The sequence below is a fragment of the Furipterus horrens genome, unplaced genomic scaffold (assembly GCF_987537825.1).
Source record: "Furipterus horrens unplaced genomic scaffold, mFurHor1.1.pri manual_scaffold_9, whole genome shotgun sequence".
Lineage (NCBI taxonomy): Eukaryota > Metazoa > Chordata > Mammalia > Chiroptera > Furipteridae > Furipterus > Furipterus horrens.
This window is the reverse complement of record NW_028327179.1, coordinates 27,547,219-27,564,903: the sequence shown is the minus strand read 5'-3', so window position 1 is coordinate 27,564,903 and position 17,685 is coordinate 27,547,219. Positions and strand designations below refer to the sequence as shown.

Below are 17,685 nucleotides of genomic sequence, written 5' to 3'. Positions count from 1 at the left end.
GGCCAGACCCAGAGTCCGGAGTCATCCCAACTCTGAGCTCATGCGCCTTGCTCTGCTTTGTTTCCAGCCAGCCAGCCCGCCAGCCGGCCGGCCATCAGCTCTGCAAGAGTTATCTGTTTCATGCATGCTATTCCAAATGGTCTTGGCTTAACCCTGAAACTAATTTTTGCTATTCACCAAGTTCAGCAGGGGAAATCAATAACGACACACAAAGCCCCAAAGGTCTCATCTCATGAAATTCAGAAATGAAAGCGAGGGTGTAGTTATCTGTTCCCTTCCCAGTTGTGCCATGTGAAAGTGGCATGCTTTTCCTATGGCATTTGGGTAGTATAAAGGAACAGCAACCCAAAGGTGGGGTTTAGCAGTTAGAGTCAATCTTCTCAGGCTGCACAAAAAACAGGCACCCTGGTTAAACAACCAAACCAAAACAAACAACAGGCACACACCAAAAGTCAACAAAAGAAGATGGAGGGTTATTAAACAGATATAATGAATAGTGTTAGCATTACAAAAAGAACTTTCTCCTCATCCAAGAACTCAATCCAGTGCATAGAATTTTAGAACTGAAGGAGCCAGAAGAGACAACAGGTCAAGCCCCCCACCCCTTTTATGTATGAATGAAGCAAAGCCCTGAGAGTCAAGGTGCTGCTTAAACAGATAGCGCTGATCCATTGTATGGACCCGAAGGTGAAATTCTCCACCGTCACTCAATACAATTTGCTGGGGAGGGAGGAGTCTGGGCCCTGCCCTTGGCACTGAACCGAAGCAGAACACTGGTTTGAGCACCAAGGCTGGAAGGCCCAGGCGAAAGGAAAGGCCTTTATCACAGGACAGGGAGACGGCTGAGTGGTGATAAGCCTGCAAGATTACTTGGCATCTCCAGTTCTCATGGGACCTGCCCTCAATTGCTAAAAGAGCCTGGCCTCTGACAAAGACCAATGATTTCAGTAGTAATTAATGATACTGTCAAATTAATTAACCCGTCTTTGTCCACAGGAAAAACCCCTCTAATGTCAATACTGCTGTTTCCCAGTCCTTGACCACACTCTCTCGACCTGACTCTTCAGTCAGGACACAGGGAACACCACTGACTGATGACCCTATTAAGACCCCACACCTATTTAGCCACCACCATGTGTTAATAAAACCTTCTCACAGAAACATATCCTTTGATAATATGACTTTGGTGAATTAACAGCTCTCAAAAAATCGAACACTATTTTAAATAGCTACAAGCCTGAGAAGACTGGGGCATCATTCCCATTCCCTGCCTTTTAGATACCGTTCTGAATTATGATGATGAGGCACCAGACAGATGCTGCAGGGTTTCAGTTAGCCATTTAATAAACGATCCTTATTAAAATGCCAGTTCTCTGTCCTTGCCTATAAGGACTCCAGCTCATACACATGCCCAGGTATACATTTCTATATGATCTCTTTAGAGGATTCAGAACTATTTTCTTACACCTAATACGGCTTTTATTCCATTTAGAATAATTACCGTCCATCCCGTTTCTGGCTCTCAAGAAAAACAAGACACTTAATTGACCACAGGAGGACTCTCTCAGGGGCATCAGGCTGTGAAAGCTCTGCTATGAGCTCACAACTTAAGCTGATGTAATCGGCTACAAGAAGCTGGCTTCTATTTTTAAATTATACCCTTTCACTCTGCCTTCAAAGGGCACATATATCACACGTTGTAACTGCTCATAAAATACTTCATGGTGTAGCCTCCTGTCCATGTCCCTGCTGGGGTGGGTGAGTCACTCTGTTAGGAGGGGCTTCCAACTGCACACAGCCACCCCGCCCATTCAAGCTCATCTACCATTTCCTATTATTTGGTCTTTAGGAGAAGAGATACATATGGCCACTCTCCAGGTGTCTTGTTTATCACGGTAATTTTGACATGGAACAGATGACTAGCAGGGTCCTTCTTGAGGGCTGGGATCAAGCTTTCCCACCTCTTTGTATTTCCACTCCCAAATATAGGCACTTACTACATGCTTATTAATGTTGCTGCCGAGAGCTCTGTCATCGGCCCATGTGCTTCAAAGGGCGCCAGAATGGAAACAGATTATTTACTTCATTTAATTTTAAGTTTTTCATTCATCATTTCAGCCCTGCTTACTGTGTGTTACTCAAAAAGTTTTTTGAGCATTTGGAAAACACTATGCAAACAGCCTTGACTGGATGTGAAAGTACACTTGATCTTGCTATTTACTTATCTATACTTATTCTGCTCATATCTAAGAAGAATGAAGAGCTCAGTAATTAAAGCGGTGCTATGACGGTCTGGGAACAGCCAGAACAGTATATTTCTCAGGCTCCTGCCCATTCCATGGGCACCTCGCGTCTTATCTGGGTTCATACAAAATCCTCCTAGTAGCTCTCCGGGAATCAAGGCTTGAGTCCTTTCCATCCTCCACATTAAAATCTGAGTGAGCTACCAGTAATACAGATTTAATCATGCCCCTCTCCTTCTCAAACCCTTCCATCACCCCGCCCCTAACCCTCTGGGAGATGGCCCTTTGGCTCTGATGACCTTTGCAGCCCCCTGGTCTGGGCACCACCATTCCTACACCCACTGTGCCTTCTGTGCCTCTCAGGTCCTTAGAAGTGCTTTCGTCTTAAGCGCTCATCAAAGTTGCTTCCTCCACCTAGAGCTCTGCTCTGCTGTCCCTACTCCCTTGACCCAGCTCCTTCTCCCTCACACTGCACATCTTGTTTAGATGCCACCTCCTCCAGGCAGCCCTTGTAGGTGGCAGCATGTGCTGCCTCAGACAATGGTTCATCGTACTGCACTGTGCTTACCTGCTCTATCCCCAAGAGACCACATGACAGGAAGGCAGTGATCATGTTTATACCCTATGCACAGCCCAGCACACAGTGTGGCTTCAATGTCATTGGTTGGGTGTATGAATAAATGAGTAAATAGAATATTAAATACTGCAATCAAGGTATCCTATCTGTGAAGTATGAAATAGAATTCTGCCTCCTCAGAAAGCGTGAACTCAACAGAAACTACAGCAAAATACTACTTTAGTCCAACATGGATCAGCTGAACCATGACAGTGGCAGGAGGAGACTCTGGGGAGATAAATTCCTCACCCCACAGTGTCACCTAAGGAACCACAGCTTGGCCTCCCACCCAGAGGACTGAGAATTAGCATTTCCCTGAGAGATTAATGAAGATCTGTTTAACAGAGAATCCTAACTGGGACAAAACACAAAAAGTTAAATTTCATGTTATGACTCCAAGTGAACAGCAAACTCCACAATTTAAATTCATTCCAAAAAGAGCAGCGAGCCACAAATGAGCAATACTACTTCTTACCTGCAAAACCATATGTCAGTTTCAAAAAAAAAAAAATCTTAAGGTCGGTTGCATGTGAAGAGAACGCTCTAGAGGTTTGAGAAACAAGCTTCTGTCACTTCAAGCTCAATGGCTGGATTCTGGCCATCGATATGAGTACTAACTTGGGGACAGGTGCTGGGCTGGACATGGGGATATGGCAGTAAAGAGAGCCAGTCCAGTCTGCGTCTGTGTGCAGCTCAGCCTCATCAAATATATACTTGCATTTGACTTTTTAAAAAAATTCTTTCCCACCCTGGCTGGGTGACTCAGTTAGTTGGAGCATCCTCCTGTACACCCAAAGGTTGCAGGTTCAATCCCTGGTCAGGCCACGTACCTAGCTTGCGGGTTTGATCCTCAGTCAGGGCACCTATGGGAGGCAACTGATTGATGTTCTCGTCTCACATAGTTGTTTCTCTCTACCTCTCTTCCTCTCCTTTACTCTCTAAAATTAATAAACATATCCTCTGGTAGGGATTAAAAAAAAATTCTTTCCCTAAATCCTAAGTACACCATGTTCAGCTATTAAATTAAATCCAGCACACATGGGACTGGGGTAATGCATTGCTTCAGCTACTTTTGTGAGGTGAATAATTTCTTCAACTATATTTTCCAAAATCAACAGACTGATAACACTAAAGAGTGGGTAATGTTTCAACATTCAAACCAAATGACGAAGGGCTTGGTTTCTATTTCATCCTTACACAGCTAGTAACTATCTTCCAAAACAAAACAAAACAAACAAACAAAAAAACACAATTCCACATGAAATTCTCCAGCCTTCCAGAATAAGTTTACTTTTATTATCTGACACATAGAATGTGCTCAATAAATGTTTGTTGAACGAACAGATCACAGGAACCACATTACTATGAAAATGTCCTTTTTAATTTTAGGTATATTCTTCAACTTCCCTTTTTTACTCTTAGGGGAAAAAATATGCATAATTTTCTAGGATTCTGACTTTCATTTCCTTGTCTAACCCTGGGCTAGCCACTTAAGATAGGTACTGTTTTCTTCATCTATAAAATGAAAACTGTGTCTTGGTTATCACGAGGCTTAAAGGATGTAATAGATCTAAAGTGACTGGCACTACACCCCACAGATAATGTTGAGTCTCCCCCTTTTTTAAACTCTTCCGTTCCATCCTCCATCGTCCTCCAACTCCCAAATAAAGCGTCCAAGGCAAACCCAATTACTTGCTTGTAAGAAAGTCAGGAAAGCTCACCAACATCTAGCTATCAACTCTTGAAAAGCTTTACTTACTATTGTGGGGCTTCGATTTTCTCTTTCATAGAGTGAGTTTCACTAGCTCATTTATTAAAGGAATTGCAGTTCTGATTTTCCATGAGCTCAGAAGCCTGCCTCACCAAGAAGGTAGACGCTACTAACACATTAAGGTCACCTATGATCAGAAATAAAATGGACTCCGATTTCCTTCACAGAGAGGGACTCTACATTACAAACAAGAATGAGACTGGACTTTTAAAAGAATTTGTATGAATCTAATACTTAGGTCAAGAATTGGTGACCTTATTCTAAAGCAACAGAAGGTCTCTCCTCGCCCTCCCCCACCCAACACATCCGTCCCACACACCCCAAACATCTAACCTCCTGTGTACCAACGGGGTTTCTCATTCACAGCTCTGCAGTGATGTACTTAAAAAGAAATCTCGAAATTTTAAGCAATATCACTGAATCATTTGAAAGGAGTAATGACAGTTGCTACAATATTGTGTTAAATTAAACATTTGCTTTATTTTTTTCTTTCACACCCTGAAATATATCTAAGTCCACCAAACAAAGAACCCAAGACTATACACAACAATCTTTCTGCACTTTCATAAATACTAAGTCCATGACTGCCACCTAGTGGTAGGATGTACCCTTGTTTGAACAAATCTCCAAATGGCTAAACTGACACAAGATGATTAAAAATCCACGGGAACATTGTTCTCTGCTGCTCACTAGTTATTTCAAAGAAACTTAGGAGCATAACCATCTCCTCAGCTACATATTTTCCTCAGACAAATTTCTGGAGAGATCTATTACACATAGAGTCAGTGGCCCAATGTTTAGTCCTACAATTAAACCCTATGGCTTCTGAACCAATTCACAAAAACAAAGGAGCATTATTATTCTGTTAATTTTAATATTCATTAACAATCAAAAAATGATTCCCACAGTAGCCTGTTGTCATCTTCCAGTTCCATTTAATCTAATCTTGATTATTAGTTATGCATGAAAAAGCATTTAAAAGTGACAACCTTACAAAAAGTACACAGTATATGAAAATCTGACTTCAATTAGAACCAGTAGCTAAGTCTCAGCAATTTCCAGCTGTCTCTTCACTCTTATCCTTAGAGAATTATAGATCCCATTAATTGGCATTCTGTCACAGAAAAAGACACCAGTGATGATTAATTGCATCCTTGGTGCTCTTGAGTTATGTCTTCCTCAGTAGAGGGAGTGAAATCGCGCCTCATTACCTTCCAGCAGGTACCCCTTTTGGTCCCCCTCATCAAGTCTCCTACCTTCCTGAACTTCTCCATTTGCTTGTAGAGGTCTGGATCCAGCTCCTGTGACACATCCTTCATCCACAGTAATGCTCCTCTGTATTCTGTCCGGCACTGCTCCATGCGGTTCACCGTCAGCCAAGTGTCTGAGATGGCCCGATGCCGGAAAGTCTCCACTTCTTGGTGAAATCGACACAAAGGATTTCGCAAGGCCAACCTAGACCGAGAATAAAGCCCCAGTCTTGAAATTCAGTGGGCTAGCAATCTGAACCATCAACAATTTACAATCCCATCCTAACTCATGGGCTTAGCCCAACACCTGAAACATACACAACACTATAAAAATGTTGGATGAATTATAACTGACATGTGAACTGATGAGTCAACCAGAGATGCTTAGCCATGTACTCATCTCGTAGAGGACTGTTACTTAACTATATGATTGGGAAGTCTTTTCATCACGATTGCTGGGGAGTGGCCTTGTGCCTGGGCAAAGAGTACTCATTTGAAGCTGGAACCAATCCTGTGTGAATGGAGAAAGGCCAAGGACTAACCATTTCCCAAGTCTACTCTCGGCCCTTCTCTGCCTGCTGCTCCTCTGAAGCCTGACCCTTGGAGGAGGGATGGACCTGTGTGTGCATAGGGTCACCTGGCCATTGTGGATTCCTCTCCAAAGGCCTGGGCATCTGCTGCCTGTTCCAATAGAGAATGAAGCACAAACAGAAGCATTTTTAAATGGTCTAGGAAGGGGAGGAAGTGCATGTATGGAGGGCTTTACTGTGTTAGGCACCTTCAGAGAGGATCTGCGATTTGAGTCTTATGAAAAAACAAAACTTAAGAACACCACACCAGAAATGAAAGTATATCATACAATGAAATGATGTAAAATGATTATAATGTTGGTTATACTATACCATCATTTATTCAGAAAAAACAAAATGCCTGATGCATATCAAACTTTGGATAAAATGTGTATGGGGGCAGGGGAGAATACTGCTCTTTCCATCTTCTTACCCCAAACAGTAATGTCAGATGAATTTCACTCTTAAAAAAAAGTTATCAGCATGAAGTTGCAGGGCAAAGGTTCAAAAAATTAGACGAATACTTACATTTCAACTTAAATGCAAACTTATCTGGGGGGGCCGGACAATGGTGTTAGTGAGCTGAAGTCAGCTCTTGGCCGCTGCATCAATGTCTACAATGCCTCATGTGTGTATAGCATGATAAGATATGAATACGGCAATAACTGTTTAAGAAAACAATCCCTTTTACTATTTTCTTTAATTTTTTTTCTTTTGTCTATAAAGCACTGTGTTTAAATAGTCAGCACTTCTTCAGAAACAGCCTGTGCACACTGTCCTACCTAGGGGTCGCAAGTTGTTTTCAGAGAGATGTTGTGCCGTGAGGTAAGCCCGAGCTTCATCACCACTGGGTTAAATTTAATGCTCACCATTCATCAAACTTGAATGAGTAGTTGAAGCAATGACTGCCAGGAGAGCCAGTAAAACAAATGCTGGCGTGGAGGTTTGTAAAATTGAAGACTGTTCCTGAAAGGGAGAAAGAGTCCTCAGCTGTCCCCGTCAGGATCCCATTTATTTCTGGACTCTTTTTTTCTCTGCCCTTGGATTTTGCCACTTTTTCTAAACTGGTTGTGAAAGTCTTGTGAATAAAACACTCCCCATTTCTTTGACTGTTGTAAAGTTGGACCCAAACTTCTGAAGATGTAATGACATGATGATAGAGATTAAGATCTTGAAGGGAAAAAAAAGTATATAAAAGAACCTCATTCTTTTTCCCTGTCACTTGCTGCATATAGAATCAGAAAAGTGAACATGTCTTCACTTGTGATACCAGGGACTGAGTCCAGACCGAGGAAAAATTCAGGAACCGGAACCATCAAGTTGTAGTGAAAGACCGACCCACGCTTTCATTCATGAAAATCTACCCAATGGGAATAATTAATAAAGTGCCTAAAGGTCTACTCCAAAGACATTTACCCTTCAGTAGGTAAAGCTGGAAGTGACCCAAGTAGTGCAGAAGGGGTCTCAGGTGTCATGTGTTATGGCATGCCCAGGTGACGGAATACAATGCTACAAATGTTTTTACAAAATGTATATATGGACATAAGAAGGTGGCTAGTGTTATTTAATCAGAAAAATCAATTTGATAAATAATGAAATACTATACAAAAGTTGTATGGTATGATGCTGATTATATGAAAAACAAATTCTGGCATACCCCAAAATATGTTCATTCATGCTCTGAGAATTAACTGCATGAGAGTAGAAGTAATCCTCCTACTTCCTCATGTTCAGGAGGACTGGTTTGGATTTTGTGTGCCTGGTGAGCAGCTGAGTGCCACAAAACCAGGGGCATCCTATAGGAGGCCACCTTCTGAATTGCAAAGTAATCCAAGCTGCATTAAATTACAGATGCAGGACAGGTTGCTAGTTTATAGTAGCGATACTTTAATATATCATTTGCACTGTTTTTGTTGATTTCGTTTACTGTTTTTTATCTGTATCCAAAGGTTAGATTATATAAATTTAAGGTACCAAATATGTGCTGTGGGAGATAATTTGGTATACAAGTATGAAAGGGTATCACTGGTTAGCCACACGATGAAATAATCACGTGATCAGTAATGGTAGACTTTGCAGTGACGTGTCCAGGGATTTAGCGTTATTTTACATAAATGGATGTTAATTTCGGCATGTGGGTCTATATAAAAATTTTCCCACTGAAATTAGTAATACTTATATACTTAACATATGAGAACATTTGAAAGATTTCGCAAGAATCAATTATTCTTGTAAGGACAGAAAGTATCAAGGGATTAAAAATGGATCACCTCTATTACAATTTTAGTTGTTTCTGAGTTCTATCCTTTTGCTTTTTCTGTTTTTAAATTTTTCTAGAATGAGTATTATTTTATAAGAAAAACAGTTATAATAAGATTAAAAAGTTCAATTCAAGATTATAAAGAAACTTTTCTTGGAAAATGGGGTAAAGAACTATTAGAAATGGTTTCATTCAACTAGGAAAGCTGGCATTGCCCACAAGGCCAGGGTCCAAATGTCATTAGGAGGAACCAAAATGCCCCGGAGTGGGACCACTGGAAAACGGACATGATTGGTCTCTTTTCCACTCCACCTTCCTCGGTTTTCACAGGAACAGTTGTGCAACAGGCCTGCTCTTGGCCCACGGGAAGAAAAAGCAGTAAGAAGAAATTAACAGGGGAAGAAAATGTTGGACAATCTAACTGAAATCATTGTAGCTTGAATACTTCTGGAAAATACGTAGAAGCTTTACTTAGGTATAATCCTGCCTAATATTAGTGAGTGACATTTTTGGAGGCTTATGAATTACGGGGGAAGGAGGAGGAGAGGAGTGGCAATTTCCCAGACTCCAAGTGCAATGGTATGCAAAGGCTACTGCCTGTTCTGTACCAATGGTAAAAATGCGTCATGGTGCTTTTAAAAAAAGAAGTTGCTGATCTAGCACCACTTTCTCTGCACCAGAGCTTCTCAAACTTGAATGTGCATTGAAATCAACTGGGGACCTCGTTGAGATGCAGACTGGGACTCAGCAGTTCTGCGATGGGGTCCAGATTCTGCACGCCTAACGCACTCCCAGGTTGGACTGCTGATGGTGCTGTCCGGAGTCTGAGCAGTGCAGCTCAGGACATCTTGAACAATGCCACTCTCAAGCGAACTGGTCCACTGAGAGCAGAGGAGGAACCCTTCCACCTGGTCTCCTGCTTTGCTCAGCTGCTGGAAGAGGACCAGACTGATGGCTATGAGCAATGCTCAAGGTCAAATATAAGCCTAGGACAGCCCTCAGTGATTGGTGTATAAAATGTACCCTCTAGACCAGAAGAAATATGAAAAAAAAAACTTTTAATATAGAGAAAAAAATCATACCTGTTATATTAATCAGGAAAGAAGTACAAACAGACTAACAATGGAGAACAGAATGGTGTGTCAGTCTCAGGCAAGACCTTCTAAAGAACACTGAGCAATTCCCCTTCATGAGTAAGTGGGTCCCACATTCTCAGCAGATCTCCCAAATAGAGCCCCAAGGAAGGCCACATACCTTTGCTGGGAAGAAAAGCAGAGGGCCTTTCCTGTCGCTTGCATCATTTTTCCTGCTCTGGTTTTATCTTGGAAGCCTTGGGATCGGAGAAATCTTCCCAGTTCGTTTTCTTCTTGGGACAAGACTGATGAAGAAAAGACCAAAAGGTTAAAGGGACTTATTTAAGAAAAAGAAGATCAAACTATGAACTTTAAAATGAAAACAGTATCACAACTATCAACAACAGAAGGTAGGGAATGGAAACAAAGGCAAACTAAGCAGACAACCAGAGTGGAAGCAGAATCATAGGTATGGGGAGCATGGCGGGGGGCGGGGGGGGGGGGATGGTCAGCAGGGAGGGGTAAGGGGGAGAGGGAGGGAGATGGTGCAGGAATTAAGAGGCATAGTGGGAGGGTGAGAATGGACAGGGGAAGAGCTTATATGCATGACTCATGGACACGGATGAAGGTGGGGGGACTGCTGGAGGTAGGGGGGTTGCTGGGTGGAGGGGAGCAAAGGGAAAAGAAATTGGGACAACTGTAACAGCATAATCAACGAAATATATTTTTAAAAAGGACTAAAAAGAGCCATGAACAATGAGCATTTTTATTACAGAGAGCAGGTGAGAGACAAATCACAAGGTCCTCTCTCTTCTAGAGTCAAAGAGGAGGTGAAATTAAATCCAAGTGACTGGCTACACAGTACGCTCCCTACCCCCTCCATTTAACTTTCATGCTGTTCTTCCATTTACAAAAACGAGAGATCAAATTCACTTGAGTACATCTGTCCATGAGCTTGGTGCCCTGTAATTAGAACCAGAAAATGACCTCTGCACTGAAAAGCGAGCCGATAATGTGCTGCTTCAAGCTGAAATGAAAAAGTTGAGTTTGTCAAGTATGACTGTGGGAATGTTCTGTGGCCGCCTCTAATGGAGGGCCAGTTTCCTTCTGTTTTTCTCTCCTGCTGACTTTTTGATCTCTGCTTTCTGAGTTCCATTCAACTTGATTATAAAGCAATTCAAACACCTTCTCCATGACCTAGGTTTTTGTTTGGTGGGGTGGGGGCGGGGGGGACGAGAAATGAGGGGGGTAGATTGATGTCTTGGTGGATTTTTTAAATGAAGAGCTGGAACCAAATATGAGTTGGTTATGGCTGATCTTGGGTCTTATTTTTTTTAATTGATGTATAATTGACATACAACATTATAACAGTTTCAGGTATACAACATAATGATTTGATATTTATATTGGTCCTGATTTTTAAAGACACTCTCAGATGGGACTATTAGTAAGATACTGACTGGTACAAGCTTTCTACAAATTGATTTGGCAGTAAATATAAATATCTCTTTTGACATTGCACTTCTGTTAGGAGTACATCCTAAGGAAATGGTAAAATGGGCACAAAGAGGTATATGCAGAGATAATCAAAGCACTATTTTTTATAACAGTAGAAGAGATGGTTTAATCAAACACAGTGCATCCACACAGTGAACAGAGAGCTGTGATACAGCCACTCACCTGAATGCACACACACCAACGGCTGAGCGAGGGGTGACCCTGAGCTTCCTGGAATGTATTCTTCTCCAAACACAGCATTTGCTATGGACCTACTTGGAAAACTACTACCCTTACTTCACATTTCTGTGTTGCTGCTTTTATATGTCATGTGTCTCTAAAACTGCTTTTTAAATTTTATTTTTATTTATTACTTTTTTAGAGAGAGGGGAAGGGGAAAGGAAGAGAAATATCAATGTGAGAGAGACACATTGACTGGCTGCCTCTCATACGCAACCCCACTGGGGACCAAACATGCAACTTAGGTATGTGCCCTGATCGGAAATCGAACTTGTGACCTTTTGGTTCATGGGACAATGCTCCAAACAACTGAGCCACACTGGCCAGGGCTAAAACTGATTTTTAAATGCTACTAGGGTTCTTGTTCATTTTCATGAACCATCCAGATTTCTTTGAGAATGTACCCCGTTCCTGACACAACCTCTCCAACAATGGGTACAGAATGTGAGACAGGAACCACAAATCCAAAGGTGAAGGTTAAACTCTCTACTGCTTCCTTATTAAGTTGTGATTGTGGTTCACTCTACACATTCCAGAGAAGAGGCTTTAAGAACCCATTCTTCCTGAGAGATGAATGAATGACTGTCCTCCTTCCTCTTCTGTCTCTCAAAGTCAAGTTCATCGGTCAAAGTCCAGCTCAACAGCTACTTCCTCTGTGAAGTAGTTGATCCCTATTTCTCCATGACAGCAATGTCCTCTGAGCATCTGGTATTAGAGTATTTCCCATGAGACTGTAAGCTTTCTTGGGACAGGAACCTCATGCAAACTATAGATTCCTCAGGTAAATGCTTGTAAAATTGAATTAGCTATAGTTTTCCCCTGTTACCCATGTGTACTTTGTTTCACTTTAAACACTTATTTGATATTTCTGCCATGGTTCTGTGTAGCTTTATAAAGGTCCTATAATTATAAGTTTTGTTTTTTATAATACCTTTCATTCCTTCTTGTTTTCAATTCTAATGTGAGACTCACTCAATCCCACCATGAATCTTTCTCTGTGGAGAACAATTTCACATTTTTGTTCATAATAGTATGAGGCTACTGTTGCCTTTTTTTAACCTTAAAGCCTCAAGTCACATGTACAAGAACATATTCAGATGAAGGCCAGGAAGAAATCAATTCATGGAACCTGAACGATTACATGAAATCGACTCTTTCCTAAATAAGCCTAAGTAGGTTGAAGCATTTTAAAAATAATTTTTGATTACTTTGTGTACTTGAGGATTGAATTTGGGGTGGGGGGAGTAAATAGGTTTCAATTTAAGAGTTAGACTCTGATTAATTGATAGTGCTGCTCGGAGGGTGATGGAAAAAGTCTGAGCCATCAGACTCCAGCTTGGATTACTTAGTGATGGCCCTCATTTTCTGAGATGTTAATTTTTCACTTCTTAATGTTAATTTTAAAAATTCAAATACTGAAATTAACTTACAGACATTCAAAATTCTTCTAAGGCAATAGATAACTCATGAGTTTATACAAGTCTTCACTTAACTGGCATTTAAAAATTCAGAGACAAATAAAAACCTATTCCTATTTCATTGCTGATTAGATTTCTAAATGTGCCCCCAAAAGGCAACTAAAGAACAATAATATAAAAGCAATTAGCTTGGCAGCATTAATTCACTCAGCACAACGTGAATTAATTTATAGACGCTCGAGGTACCTGCTCTAATGAAGCTTACATTCAAACAGCAGGAGACAGAAACTTAAAAAAATATGTAATCACTAACTCAATATCAGAGAGAGTAAGAGAGATTAGTAGCTGCTTTTGACTGGTGGTTCAAGGAAGGTACCTCTGAGCAGGTGACCACAGAGGTGAGCTCCCAATGACAGGAAGGGGCCACTCTTGAGGTGATTAGGGCAGGGACACTCCACGTAGAGTAAAAAAGGCCTCAGGTCACATAGTCGGTAAGGACAAAAGTGGTCGGAAGGGAGAGCTGGGCCTGAGCATGTAGGAATTTATAAGCCATGCTATGGAAGTCTGGATCTTATAATAAGTTCTACTGGAGGCTTTTCAGTAGAGAAGCAATATGTCCCAATGTATGTGTTTAAAAACTTTTAATTTTGAGATAAATTTGGGCTTATAGAAAAACTCTTAAGTGTAATACAGAGCTCCTGTACACCCTGGGCCAGCTTCCTCTAACGCGAGCACCGTACGTAACATCACGGCACAATGCTCACAGCTAGGAAATGAACGCAGGTGCAATGCTGCCAACTGACCCACAACCTCATTTGAATCTTACTAGTTTTTCCATTAACGTTTTTCTGTTCAAGGATCCAGTCCAGGATCCCACATTGCACTGAGTTGTCAAGTCTCCTTAGTCTCCTTCAATCTGTGACAATTCTCTGTCTTTCTTGTCTTTCATGACCCCAATGCCCCTTTAAAGGTACTTGTCAGGTATTGTGTAAAATTTCCCTCAGTATGGGTTTGTCTGGTTTCTCAGATTAGACTGGGGTTACAGATTTTTTAGGAAATAAACCCCACAGGTAGCAGGCATGGGGTTGAGGCTGGACGCCATCAACACACATCATCTTTGGTGGTGCTCAGCTCGGTCACTTCTGCAGGTGCTGTCTGCTGGTTTTCTCTACTATAAAATTATGGTTTTCCCTCTTTGTAATTATGAAAAATCTTGGGAGGGGGATACACAAGACCATGCAAACATCTAGCTTCTCCTCAAATTTTCATTCACAAATTACACTGTCTTTCAGTGCATCCATCACAATCCTTACTGTGGTATTTGCGTCATGATGATTTCATGGCTCCCTCATTCTTTCTCTATTTATTAACTGGAGTTATTTTATCAGGAAGACCTGTCTCTCCTTGTTTTTTTATCTGCACATAGACTTGATGTATAGTTATTTTACTTTACGGGTAATAATCCAATACAATCATTATTTATTTTGTTGCTCAGATTGCCCAGCTTTGACCTCTGGGAGCTCCGGGAGAGTGACCGGGTGGCTCTCTGACTGCAGTGAAGACAATGGACTGGAGGAGGCAGGAGTGGAGGTGGGGAAGCTGGTGGGGAAGCCAATGCAGAGTATTGAGAGAAGGCTGGTGTTACCTGAGCTAGGGTAGTGGCAGTGAAGATGCAGACACCAAGGAGGACCTGAAGGCGAGTTAGGCGACACAATGGGCCTGGCATTGAGATGGACTGAATGTGTACAGTGAAGTGGTGGGGGTATGTGTGTCATGTCTCCTGATTTCCTCTCTTCTCAAGACTATGGAGCTAGAGCCCTGGAAAAGTCTTAGCTCAGACACTTAGCAAATAGTGACATAGATCATTGACAGAATTCTACCTGGAAGTCCTAGGATTTTGTACTTAACCCCAAATAGTCTTAATGAAAGATTACTAATGAAGAAAAGTGACCAATTGTTAATTTATGATTATTGGAAACAAGGTTGGCAGCAGTCAGAAACAGAAAAACTTCCCATTTAGTCTCAGAAATATAAAAATTGTGCTATTAAATCACCTACAAAATAAACAGACTGACATACAACTTGATATTTACCATTTCAGAGATGACTTTGTCAATAATGATTTTAGGACTGGATCACCATAGAAAAGTCTTGTTCCTTAATAACTCAACATTCAACATAAAAATATTGAGGGACGCTGTCACTAAAACATTATCAATGTATGTGCCTTCTCTCTCTATCTGGCCATTTTAAAAAGAACCACATTAGAAATAAGAGAGCCAGGGCAATTAAAAAAAAATCTTTTTCAAATCCCAAGATATAAAAACTGAGAAAACTTTTTTTTTAATTAGAAAAATAAATGGCATGTACTTAATCATGGGAGACCCAATACAACATCCTTTTATTACAGTACTTGCATTGAAAGATAAACAGCTTACATAAAGGATTTCTGATAAAATTATTAAAGATCTTCCTCCCCTCCACTTAAAGAGCAAAGACAAACCCTCCTAACTAGCTGTTTCTTTGTCGTACTTCCTAAACATATGCAATGATGCAGTAAGGCAAAATATCTTATTTCTTACTGTCTAACTGATCAATATTCATACTTAAGGTATACTTACAACATATTCTCTTTTGATAGAGTACAATTGCTTTAGACAAGTCCAAACAGGTCCTCTGAATTGAGTGAAACAGCTGTAATAAAAATACAAACAAAATACTAAATAAAACAGATAGCAGTGAAATAAAAAAATAATTACACTGAACATAACTGAACTGTTTGATTTGCCCACTAAAAACAAGATCACAGGTCTGAGTGTGCTTGGTGTTACAGAAACTGCAACCAAAGCCTTCTAAAATGCTCCTATTGTTCTGTAGTTATTGAAATTCATCATCTCTGCATCTAAATTAAGATCTGCAGAACAATAATTTCCTCCAGACAATTGAAATAATAGCTGAGAAACAGAAATCCTAAGTGAAGGGCCCAATTAGAGGACTTGGTAAACCGGAGACCCAATATTCATTCATAATCTAATTTATTTCTTTTACCACTTGCCGTCTTTTTTTTTTTTTAATGGAGAATCTGTCAATTAAGCATCATATTTAAAACAGAAATTAGCTTAGGTTGTGATCCTAATGTTTTTTATGACATGCTATACCAACTTCTTATAAAGCAAACAAAAATCAATCAGCTGAATGTTTGTCTGTGTAGCAGGCATCTGGTAAAATGGAGTTCACCTAGCAGCCCCATCACTCCTTATTTGCCCAATGAGTTCATAAAATATACAGCAAAGAAACCAAACATCATGCTATAGCCATAACAGAGGGAATTAAGGGAAAAGCAGGTGGGGGGGCTTTTAACTCATGGTGGACCTGGTCTTTGCATCAGAAGCTGAGACAGCTCAAGAGAAGACAGACACTTCACACTTTCTCCACCAACTCAGAGGCCAGGGTTGGTATCAGTTAGAAAACCTGGAAGACAACATTCTGCCTCTGAAGAGCCACCCAATGTGCCAGGGCAAAAGGCTTTTTTTCTGTCCCCCCGAGCTTACTGGTCCTGGTGAGGTAGCAATTATGTCCTGGTGTTAGAAAGCAATTCACTATTTTAGTCAAAACAGGTAATCTGATTCATAACACATATGACCAAATCAATAAAAAGGGAGGCATATGTGTATACTTAAAAGATTAAAACTATTCCCAGGAATGCTTACTATGATAACATGTGGATACAAAGAACATACATTTTACTAAATGTCATTTCATTATAATGCATCCTCTATCTGTTTAGAAAAAACAAACAAGTGAACAAACAATGACCCGTTTACCATAAAACAAAATAGGAAACAGCAGTCTGAATCTGTTCCTTCACAAATTCTTGATATTAATATTCCGGGTCATGAACCACCAACACAAGGAAATTCAAAAAGTGTGTTCAGGATCTGTTGTCATGATTCACATCTTAAAAACTGAGGCACAAATTAAATGCAATAAAATGCACACCCCTGCAGTGTTAGTTCTGTGGGTTTCACAACTGTACACGCTCTTGTAACCACACCCAAAATAAGATAAGAAACACTTCCACCATCTGTCGGGTTAGTGTTGCTTGTGCTTGTACTTGAGAGCTATTTTTGAGAAAAATTATTTTATTAACAAGAAATTTGGACAAATATTTAAACTTAGGGCAATATTTCTACATCAACCTCCCAAAAGATTATAATGAAATCTGACCATTATTTCAGCTTGGCACATGGCTTTCTTGGGCCTGCAGAATAAAAGTTCTTATTTTATAGATAGCTTGCCCTATATGGATAACAGTGTAAAACCACATCAAAATGGTCTGCACACTGTTTTTGTATGTTTGATTGATGGAATCCAGTCCCTCTATAAATATCAACATCAGTATTAACATTTCTGCAACAGAAATCTCTATCATGTGTAAAATTATTAGTCACAGCTAAGTACTTTGGATGTCCTGTACCTAGGACAGCAGCTATTTTGATAAAAGTATAGTTGATTCAGTAAAAATGCTACTGCAAGAGTCTAAATATAAATATAAAATTGCTGTATTGCATTTAATGTACTAATAACATGTTAAATTCCTTTTTGAATGAGGCTTATATTTACTAGGGTGTTAGGAAGAGAAACAAAGCTGTAAGATGTGAAAAGCATAAGCAACTTATAAACATTTCAACTGTATTTAGAATACAAAAATCAGAATAGATACCTTCGGGGGTACTTTTCTCCATTGG

General features: G+C 40.4%; 1 protein-coding gene across 9 annotated transcripts in view; it reads right to left on the bottom strand.

Annotated features, from left to right (window-relative positions):
* The window catches only part of ICA1 (islet cell autoantigen 1), a 131,089-nt gene that overhangs the window by 86,956 nt on the left and 26,448 nt on the right, over positions 1–17,685 (bottom strand). For all 9 annotated transcript variants that reach the window (XM_090287183.1, XM_090287184.1, XM_090287189.1 and 6 more), the window contains exons 4-6: positions 15,559–15,631; positions 9,964–10,087; positions 5,887–6,085 (exon numbers count right to left, since the gene is read on the bottom strand). In XM_090287183.1, coding sequence (XP_090143309.1) covers positions 5,887–6,085; positions 9,964–10,087; positions 15,559–15,631 — 396 coding nt within the window. The remainder of the gene's footprint in view (positions 1–5,886; positions 6,086–9,963; positions 10,088–15,558; positions 15,632–17,685) is intronic.